Source organism: Osmerus mordax, chromosome 4 (genome assembly GCF_038355195.1).
Source record: "Osmerus mordax isolate fOsmMor3 chromosome 4, fOsmMor3.pri, whole genome shotgun sequence".
Taxonomy (NCBI): Eukaryota; Metazoa; Chordata; class Actinopteri; order Osmeriformes; family Osmeridae; genus Osmerus; species Osmerus mordax.
In genome coordinates this window covers 1,778,424-1,789,182 of record NC_090053.1, presented here as the reverse complement: position 1 = coordinate 1,789,182, position 10,759 = coordinate 1,778,424, and the positions used below count along the sequence as shown (strand labels likewise).

The following is a 10,759-nucleotide window of genomic DNA, read 5'->3' as shown; positions in this document are numbered from 1 at the left end:
ATGTTCTGTGTGATATTTATTCTTATCTTCGTGCATGGAGCCGCTGATGGCTCCGGAACCACGCCGCGATATTACACCGACTGTCCGACCGGTTGTAAATGTGAAAACGACGGAACGCTCGTGCGGGTAGACTGCGTGGACGTCGGTCTCGAGGAACTGCCTTCAAACCTGAGTGTGTTCACTTCATACCTGTGAGTACAGAGGAAGATACTTTATTTTGTGTCTAGTTTCTTGGTCTACAGGCTATGATGTTATTTATGTAGTTGAAATGACTCGTCCATTCATTACTTTTTATGCTGAATTTGAATCTTGATGCTTCAACTGTGTTGAACATAAGTAGCACAAGTAGGCTACGTGTGCAGGGCTTAAACACAATGCCACATATGTAATTATTCCCTAAAATGCTAGACAACTGGCCAAACTGGTCAACTTTTGAGTTGCTGCGTGTTGTTTTATAAAAGATCATGGCAAATTTGAGCGTTTATGATTTTGATGATGAATTTGCATCAAGACGTTTTTAATTAGGCTCCTTCTTGAGTTTGACTCTCCTCGGCGTTTGCCGCCCAGTACAACACCGCTCAACTGCTCCGCGCGGAACTTTCCCATTCTCATCATGAACTACTGGGACCTAAAGCTCAACTGATATTCGTGTAGCCTACTAGCATATGTTTTGTCATGACACTTTTTAAATCTCCATTTTTGCGTAAAGAATCTCGGTGCAATGTGAGTGATTATATGAAGTAGGCTATAACAGCCTTTCGTCCACGTCTTGCCAACTATATAATATATATACATCTTGAAGCCCAGTTGTGGATGGCTGTCCTGACAACACACTCTTTTCCTACAGGGACGTGAGCATGAACAACCTCACCCTTCTACCTGCCTATGCCCTGACTCATCTCCACTTCCTCCAGGAGCTGTGAGTATGGCGGCATTCTCTACCAAGCTTGGGCCCAGGTCCCCAAAATGGTTGTTGAGACCTACTTCATTAATTGACTCTGTCTGCGGTTCTGAGAAAGCACACATTGTTTTCTTCAGGTTATTTGTCATATTCCTAAGAACAGGATGTATGTTCTGATGTATAATCCACAACTTGAGCATACATGTATTTACTTTACTTTGAGACACTTAGACTGAGAGCGCCCATTAAACTGGAGCCCTTCAGAACTGCAACATGGTCCCTAAAACGTTTCGTAACATCTGCACGTTCCAGAACACTAATGGCAAAGACAGAGAAGAAAGTCTAGGATTAATTTAGTCTGTAAATATGGGTTTAGAGAAGAAGTTCAACCAGAGCCTGTTCAGAAGACGCCTGCTGAGGCAGTAGTCTGACTCGAGATGAACTAGCAGAATGGGAACTGAGCCAAAAGCACTAAACATGTTAAAATTACATGTTCTCAATACTTTCTACCAAATTAAGTAGAGTCTTGCCTTCTGCCTGTCATGGAAGGTTTGCAATTTATATTCATTTTTTCAAAATCACCTTTTCACATCGCAGGTCCAAATGAATGTTTATGCACAAACATGATGAATGACAGAAAATGATCATGTTTATCTTTTGTTGTTAAAATGTTTGCACAGCATAATCCTTAATTATCATCAGATGGTATTAAGTGTGTCGTGTTTCGCTTTCAGTCGACTGGCAGGAATCAGCTTAACAGAGATCCCTGAAGGAACATTCTCTGAACTCGTCAATCTCAAAGTACTGTAAGTATTTATGTCAAAATTCATCTCAAAGTACTGTAAGTATTTATGTCAAAATTCATCTCAAACTATATTTATAAATATGTCATTTTCTTTTCTGACCACATGTTTTGTTCTGTGTTCCTCAGAATGCTACAGAACAATAATCTTAAAGTGGTTCCTGTCGAGGCCCTGGAGAACCTCAGGAACCTTCAGTCTCTGTGAGCACCCCCCCCCCCTCTCTCAGACTCCACCGTCATGTACAGTAGGAACAGTAATGCTTTCATGATGTCTTCATTTAGCAGACGACTCTACCAAGGTTTCTTCCATTTTTTTCTCCTGTTGAGAGTTTTTGGGGAGTTTTTCCTTGTCTTCCTTGAGGGTTTAGGTTGGTTGAGGGGCAGTTCTATGGGCATATGTGAAGCCCTCTGTGACATGCTTGCGTGTAAAAAGGGCTATACAAATAAATTTGATTTGATCTAGCAACAAGCTCCAGGTTAAATCATGTGCTAAGTCTGTCTGTTTGAGGCTGTGCTAAGCCTGTGTGTGGTCAGCCCTAGTTGTATCTAATAACATAGCCCTATTAAGTTATGGAAAACAGGTCTGCTTATATTTAGAAATTCTGTCTTTTCTTGATGACAGACTGACTATATTTGACGCTAAGCTACATTTTCTGGTTTATTTCATACTTTTTGTTTATGCTCTGACTGTTTAGACTAAGTATTCTCAAGAGGGAGGAAAAACTAAGAATATTCATAAAGAAAGTTTTTTTTGTTAGTCCAGAACACCACTAATGTAATTTTCCTATGGCGTTTATAAATGTGGTCAAAGGCTTGGTAATGGAACTGTGTTCCTCTGCCGATATCGCACGCACAGACATGCATGGGCTAACACAAACACACACACTATAGAAAAATATATATATACATATATGCATTTTAGGGCATTTCTGCTATATTTGGACTGAGATAATGAAGAGTGACAGTAAAGAGGAGATGTAGGACCTGCCCTCCTGCCCCCTCCTGCCCCCTCCTGCCGCCCCCTCGCTCAATCCCGGCAGCCCCTTCCATGTTGATCTGATTTGCTGTCTTCATCATCTCAGAGAGTAAACAATGATCACTGCTGTTTAGACGTACCAATCTCAAAATCACACGTTAGCGGGGGGAGAGATACCACATCCGAGCTGCGTGCGGTGGTGCCAGGACCCCGTGTCAGACACACAAGCCCCTCGAGGGAACGTCAACACCAGAAATTACTACCATGCTGCAGAGGAATGCATAGAGCCACCTCCCGTCTGGAGAGACGTCTCTGATGGAGAGATGTCTCTGTGTGGAGAGATGTCTCTGATGGAGAGATGTCTCTGTGTGGAGAGACGTCTATGGTGGAGAGATGTCTCTGGTGGAGAGACGTCTCTGATGGAGAGATGTCTCTGATGGAGAGACGTCTCTGTGTGGAGAGACGTCTGTGTGGAGAGACGTCCCTGATGGAGAGACATCTCTGATGGAGAGACATCTCTGTGTGGAGAGATGTCTGTGTGGAGAGACGTCTCTGGTGGAGAGACGTGTGTGGTGGAGAGATGTCCCTGATGGAGAGACATCTCTGATGGAGAGACGTCTCTGTGTGGAGAGATGTCTGTGTGGAGAGACGTCTCTGGTGGAGAGATGTCTCTGATGGAGAGATGTCTCTGGTGTAGAAATATCTCTGTGTGGAGAGACGTGTCTGGTGGAGAGACGTGTGTGGTGGAGAGATGTCTCTCTCACTTTCTTCGTCATATATCCTTTTTACTCAAACATCTACTTTGATGTTGACTGTTACTGCAGATGTGTTTGTTACTTCGTCCGACATATACATTATTTACTGTATATATATATATATATAGTACTACTGTATATACTGTATGTATAAAATATTTATCCTTTATTCTATTTATCCTTTCTTTGGATTCTCCTTTTGTTACATTTTAGAATGAAGGAACAAAATGTTCTCATTTTGTAAATTGCAGTCTTCCCAGAACTTTGTTCCAGGCAGTTCCTAACAGAGTCTCTTATTTTCCAGACGTTTAGATGCCAACCACATCGCCAGTGTCCCCACCAGGTCCTTCAAGGGCCTGACGTCCCTGCGCCATCTGTGGCTCAATGACAATGCCCTCACAGATGTGCCCACCCCTGCGCTAACCAGGGTGCCAGGGCTGCAGGCGATGACCCTGGCTCTCAACCACATCACCCACATCCCTGACAGCGCCCTGGCAACCCTCAGCAGACTGGTGGTCCTGTAAGTGCTGCAGGAGAACTGAAGATCGGTCTGCTCTCCTTGCACTCTAGAACTGTACAGGTGTCTTCTCTCGCTCTCGCTCTTTCTGTGTCTCTCTACCTAGAGATACCCTTTGACCCCTGGCCTCTCCTGACCTGGTCTCTCCTGACCTGGTCTCCCCTGACCTGGTCTCTCCTGTACCCTTCAGGCATCTACAGAACAACCAGATCCTTTCACTGGGCGAACGATGCTTCACTGGACTGCAATACCTGGAGACCCTGTGAGCTTCTCCAGCACATTCAGCACATAACAGTACACAGTTATTAGTTCAAGCAGAACCAAAATCCTAGGTATTAGTAGTATTCCTATTGTTTGTGTATTAGTATTACTTATTGAATAAACAGAAGGCCTCCCTGTCTGGAGTGAACAGGTGATGTTGCTAGTGAGCCTCATCTGTGTGTTCTCCACAGTGCTGGTGTTGTGTTCGTCATGGTCAAAGGAAGGGCTGTTGAACGCAGCCAGACTGCAGGTGCGCTCGCTCTCTGCTGACGTACAGGCTGTCTTTATAAGAGCCTTAAGTGCGGTCCTTAAGTGAGCCACCACTGCAGATCAAACGACCCCTAAATGCTCATCTGGTGCATCCCAGTGTGTGGCCGCAACCCTGCGCCAATTACCCTCCGTCTAGATAGCACATGTTGCCTGAGTGTTTGCAGTGGCGCTAACCCCTCCAGCCCCAGCCCCCCCCAGCCCCCCCCAGCCCCAGCCCCAGCCCCCTCCAGCCCCAGCCCCCCCAGCCCCCCCCCCCCCCCCCCCCCAGGCCTGGCAGAACTGCCCCCCCCGTGCCTAAACACTACCACCAGCTGGGATTACTCTCTCATCCCTCTACGAAAGAGGCTGTATTACAGCATGTTTGTATTACAGCATTTTAGTATTCCTGTGTATTAGTATTCCAGCGGTTAGGGTTAGCAGTATTACAATTTTTCAGTTTAAATTTTTTCCAGTACCGGTATTTAAGTTTTCCAGGACCAGTATTTCAGTATTTCAACACGGCGCTGTAGTTTTCCAAGGATAACACACAATTTTTTTTAATGCACGTGTTAATAGAAGCAAACCCTTGTCTGCATCTGGGTGAGATTTTGCTGCATTGAACCCATTACGGTATAGCCCTAAATAACAGAGAACAATTTGCGGTTTAGAAAAGAGTTCCGTCTGGTTTTGAATGTATGTTAGATACGGACTCACTGCAAGTCCTACTGCAGCAAACACTGCACTTGGTTCTACACGAAGACTGACATCTTGATACTGCCGATCAGTGGGTCAGGGTAATGGTGCTCTTAGTACCAGGTTGTAGGTAAAACTCCCATCAGGGCAATTCACACCAAAAATATACATTCACTTTGAGTCATTTTGGACAGTTTAGGAAATGTTTATCACCAACCGAGACCCTAAATCTTGCCTCTGCCACTCTCTCTGCTGAACTTTGACCGTTGCGGGCATTCATTCTCACGGACGAGTGATGGAGAGGGCTGTGAACCAATCACCTCCTTGCGTTCCCCAGCTCTGTTTAATAACAGGAAGCTGGACACTGTGATGGGAACAATGATCTGCACATCTAGGGATGAGGGAAGAAAATAGAAATGGAAAAATAAGAAACAGAGCGACAGAGACAGCAACAAAAACAAATAAAGTCTGAGGATGACTGCATCCAGGACACATGACCCTGACACACTCCTCTCTTCTAACCTCTAGAGATCTGAGCTACAACCACATACACATGTTTCCTCCAGCCATCAGAACCCTCCAGAACCTGAGAGAACTGTGAGTGGAGCACAGACGTCACACCCCACGCCACACACCCCACGCCACACCCCACGTCACACCCCACACACCCCACGCCACACCCCACGCCACACACCCCACGCCACACACCCCACCCCACACACCCCACGCCACACACCCCACGTCACACACCCCACGCCACACACCCCACGCCACACACCCCACGTCACACACCCCACGTCACACACCCCATGTCACACACCCCACGCCACACCCCACGTCACACACCCCACGTCACACACCCCACGCCACACACCCCACGTCACACACCCCACGTCACCCCCTACCTCACACGTCACACATGACAGGACTGAATCACAATGACTCTTCCCCTTCAGGACGTTTCATAGCAACAGAATCACATCCATTCCAGAGCACGCCTTTGGAGGAAACCCGGCCCTGAGATCCCTGTACGTTTCAAACACTTTATATATAAACATTACGTGTTGTAATGAACATATTTACTTAATTGATTATTATAATAATAAATATGTTCTTAAACAGCTTGTAAATGATCACAATATTTAGTCATGATATGCACCACAGCGGTACACATGTGCGTTGGTAATTAAGTTAGTGATTGACAGTTCTTGACTAATGACACATCTACAGATACTTCCACAACAACCCCGTCCGGTCCATCGGCAGGTCAGCCTTCTGGAACCTCTCAGAGCTGCGCACACTGTGAGTCAGCACCAGCAGTACCTCTCAGAGCTGCGCACACTGTGAGTCAGCACCAGCAGTACCTCTCAGAGCTGCGCACACTGTGAGTCAGCACCAGCAGTACCTCTCAGAGCTGCGCACACTGTGAGTCAGCACCAGCAGTACCTCTCAGAGCTGCGCACACTGTGAGTCAGCACCAGCAGTACCGCACCTCTCCTCACTCATCACCAAGGATTCCTTTTTTTAAAGCATTTGTTCCTAATGGTCCTTCCTGGTCAGACAGACAGAAGGACAGATAGACAGAGTGCACACGCCTGCAATGATGTCTGCATCATCGGAAGCTAACTGGTGGGCCAGTGGGTTCCCAAGGCTTTCTGTACTCGACCAAGAAAGACACATGTCAATCCTACACATGCTACTGTTACCACAGAAAATCCCAAATCATTCTAGAAGGGTTCAACTAAATCCTCACGCAAGCCTCTTCTCTCCCTGCAAGCAGAACCCTGAACGGAGGAATCCAGGACTTCCCAGACCTCACCGGGACACACTCACTCGAAAACCTGTGAGTCCAGAAACATCGTAACAATAAAACACCAGTCCAGGTTTTATCTCTTCAAAGACCTCCATTAATAACCAACACTACAGCTGTCAGACATGCCTTCTAGACATCGAGAGATCTTTACAGAAGGTAACATTTACATCCCTCCATGCAGGTCAGTTAGTGGCACACACATCTCATCCCTGCCCGGATCTCTCTGTGATCAGCTACCCAGCCTGCTTCAGCTGTAAGTTCCAGACAGTCATGTGACCCCTCTAACTATCAGGTGACCCCTGTAGCTATCAGGTGACCCCTCTAGCTATCAGGTGACCCCTCTAGCTATCAGGTGACCCCTCTAGATATCCACATCTCACAGGTCTAGTACCTCATCCCCAGTATGTGCTCCTTAGTGATCTCTCCCACAACCGGATCCAGAACCTGCCCAGCTTCTGTGGCTGTAGGAAGATCCACACCATGTGAGTATTCTTATGCATCTGGTCCTGTTAAAACTGGTGATCAGCTAGTACTAAACACCAGGAGGATGTTTGTGTTGCTTGTGTGTGTGTTTGTGTGTGTGTGTGTGTAGTGACCTGCATCACAACCGCATCTTCGGACTACTGGCAGACACGTTCTGTGAGATGTCGGAACTCAGATCCCTGTGAGTAATCTACTGAGAGGAGGAAACACACACACACACTACGTACATGTGAGTAGAGTGTGTGTGTAGTACAGATCTACACCCACACACATTCAACTTCTTTTTCTTCTCCCAGTGATCTCTCGTCCAACCGGCTAGCCTCCCTCTCTCTGGAGGGGCTCGGAAGTCTCACCCACCTGAGTGTTGCTGGTAACCTGGAGCTGAGAGACCTCCTGCCCCTCCAGGCTCGGCCTCGTCTCAGGTATCTGGAGGGATGGATGGGTTAAGCTCAGTGGAGAAGCCTCTGACTGCAGATTCAGAGTTTCCAGATTCAAATCAAATCTAAATCCAGTCCCTCATCTCAATCACTGCTTAGTAAATACATTGAAGACGATCACTTAAAGTCACAGAGAAATACATCCAAAATTAACCTTTTGGTTAATGTACTACACTTATATATCTGCGTCTGTGCTTTGTTGGGTTATGTGAAGTTACTCACATGGACGAGGAGGATGTCTTGTCTGAGTGTGTGTTGTGTGGTTGTGGTCCCAGGGCTGGCCGGAGGGGCGTGTTTGATCTGTGTGAGAAGGCCAACAGCCGACACCTTCAGGAGACAGGCAGAGGTGAGAACATTTGGCAAGATGCCTTCACGATCACGTCCACTCATGGTACACACCCAAGGAGGGGGTTTATTTGTTAATAGGTAAACACAGATATATAAATCTGTATAGAATATATATATATATAGAAATATCCAGATTTATGTGTGTCGTTAACTCACATAGCCTGTGAGTGGGGGTGTTATGTTCAGGTGGTTTGTGGACGCTAGCATGAGAATATGAAACAGCTGGAGTAAGATGTAAGGAAACAGAGGTGTGGACCACTGACCTAAACGGAGCTGTTCTGTTCCCAGTGAACGACAGACAACCAGATCTTTCTGTGGGGTTCAGAGGAGAAGCACACCCCCTGCATGCTGCTCACTGCTGCCCTGATCCTGGTGAGTGTGTATCAAGAGGATACAGGAGATCAGGAGAGTTCGGTATCAGGATCATACTCTGCATGTGTGGCAAGCAACCCTTTCCTGAAGCCCTCCTTGACGATCGCCTCTCTCCCATGCCTGTCTGTCCTCGCCCGTTCCTAGACGTGTCCTGTCTGACCCACAGTGTGTTTGGGAGCTCTCTCCAGCGAGGCGCAGCATGGATCTTCATCATCCTCTCCCTCGCCTGCAACTCCCTGGTTCTGGTGTCTCTCTGCTTCCCGTCCGCACCCTCATGTCCCTCCCAGCACTTACTGGGAGTCCTTGCCTGGGTACATCTCCTCTCCAGCGCCGCCCTAGCAGTGGTAGATAGTATGACTGTGGGCGGTCAATGGTGGAAGGAAGGGACAAGCTGTGAAGTGATGGATTTCGTGTTGACCTTCTCCTCGGAAGCCTGCGTGTTCCTGCTCACTGCTCTGGTAGCAGAGCGAGGCCACGCCGCTCAGAGTGCAGCCGTGCTCGGACGGACCAGGAAGAGTCCGTTATGGTCCAGGGTTGTCCGAGCGGTCTCTGCCTCATGTTGCACCCTAGCGGGGGCTGTCGCCTCCTGGCCCCTCCTGGGCACGGCTCTGCCTTCCCCCGGACACCCCTCCAGCTCAGGCTTCTCCTCAGCCCTGGTCCTGCTCAACTCCCTCTGCTTCCTGGTCATGGCGCTCATCCACGCCCGCCTCTGCCGCTGCCCCGAGACGCTCGCTCCGCAGACAGGCCACGCCCACCGACGCTGCGCTCCCAACATGGTGGCTTGTCTCCTCCTCACCAACGGTCTGCTCTTCCTCCCTGTGTCCCTAGCCCCCTTCATCTCCTCCCTCAGACCCTCTCTCCTCTCCAGCCCAGAGGTTGCCAGGTTTGGGAAGGTGCTCTCCCTGCTGCCTGCCTGTGTCAACCCCCTCCTGTACATGCTTCTCAGTCCCTGGTTTCAAGAGGAAGTGGAGAGGCGTCTGTGCTGGAGATCGACCAGGAGGAAGAGAGCCTGCCACTCCAGCAGGGGGTGCGTGGACCTGGAGGCAGGTGACCCTGATCAAACTCCTGTCTCCTGATCCTAAAGGGAGAGAGGCAGCGACTCCACCAGGAAAAACATCACTTCCGAGTCAGGCGTTAAAGGAGAGGTTCTAGGATCAACTTACCTGGCTCTTCCGAGGACATCAAACTATGAACTTCTGTTAGCATCTTGTTTCTTGTTCACAGAACTGCTTAGGGGCACTCAGAAGCCGAGGCCCATAGATATATATATATAAACACTAGATGTCTTACGGCGGAGTCTAGAACGTCCGCACATGGCGGCCATCTTGCGACTGTCAACTCGCTCACCCATAACATTGTGTTGAATCTACATGTACTTTTTAAATGACCATAACTTGCTCAATTTTCAACCGATTTTGAAACGGTTTGGTTTGTTATCAGCGTCAGACGTCGTTATGCCACTGCATACTTCTATTGTATTTTTACAAAAAAACATAATTATTCATAAGTACGCAGTGGCATACCGACGTCTCTGACGTTGATAACAAACCAAACCGTTTCAAAATCGGTTGAAAATTGAGCAAGTTATGGTCATTTAAAAAGTACATGTAGCATCAACACAATGTTATGGGTGAGCGAGTTGACTGTAGCAAGATGGCCGCCATGTGCGGACGTTCGACTCCGTTGTCCGGCAACGCGGACGAGACATCTAGTGTTTATATATATCTATGCTGAGGCCTGATGATACTGCTGTTCACTGCCAGGAAGAGAGAAGTGTGTTCCTTCCTGCAGTAATAAAACTCCAGTGTTGCATTCACTCGTGGTTAAGGCATCTCTATTTTAACGTGACTATATCCATGGTGTGGTTAATCATTTATTTGTACCATATCCATGTAGTATATATATATATATATTTTGTAAACAGGATATTTTTAGATTTAAATTTACCACCAACTTGACATGTTAGTTTGTTTCAGTTTAGTTGATGCTTTTGTGTAGCGCATTCTAAGTTCTAAATAAATACTTTATGTATTGTTGTGTTATACATCGCATTTTTTTATGCCTGCATAGATAAAAAGATTGGCTATATTGGTTGAATTTCCACGAGGCAGTAAAATTCACACAAATAAAGAAAAGACAAAAGATATTTGTT

At 47.2% G+C, this 10,759-nt stretch overlaps 1 protein-coding gene across 1 annotated transcript; it reads left to right on the top strand.

Annotated features, from left to right (window-relative positions):
* LOC136942372 (leucine-rich repeat-containing G-protein coupled receptor 5-like) lies at nucleotides 1-9,683 on the top strand. The gene is made up of 16 exons (XM_067235248.1): nucleotides 1-191; nucleotides 848-919; nucleotides 1,636-1,707; nucleotides 1,833-1,904; nucleotides 3,739-3,954; nucleotides 4,142-4,213; nucleotides 5,683-5,751; nucleotides 6,111-6,182; nucleotides 6,385-6,456; nucleotides 6,935-6,997; nucleotides 7,149-7,220; nucleotides 7,384-7,449; nucleotides 7,560-7,631; nucleotides 7,747-7,872; nucleotides 8,163-8,233; nucleotides 8,752-9,683. Exons 1-16 carry the CDS (start codon nucleotides 1-3, stop codon nucleotides 9,681-9,683), a joined length of 2,310 nt encoding a protein of 769 aa, XP_067091349.1.
* The last annotated feature ends 1,076 nt before the right edge of the window (nucleotides 9,684-10,759 follow it).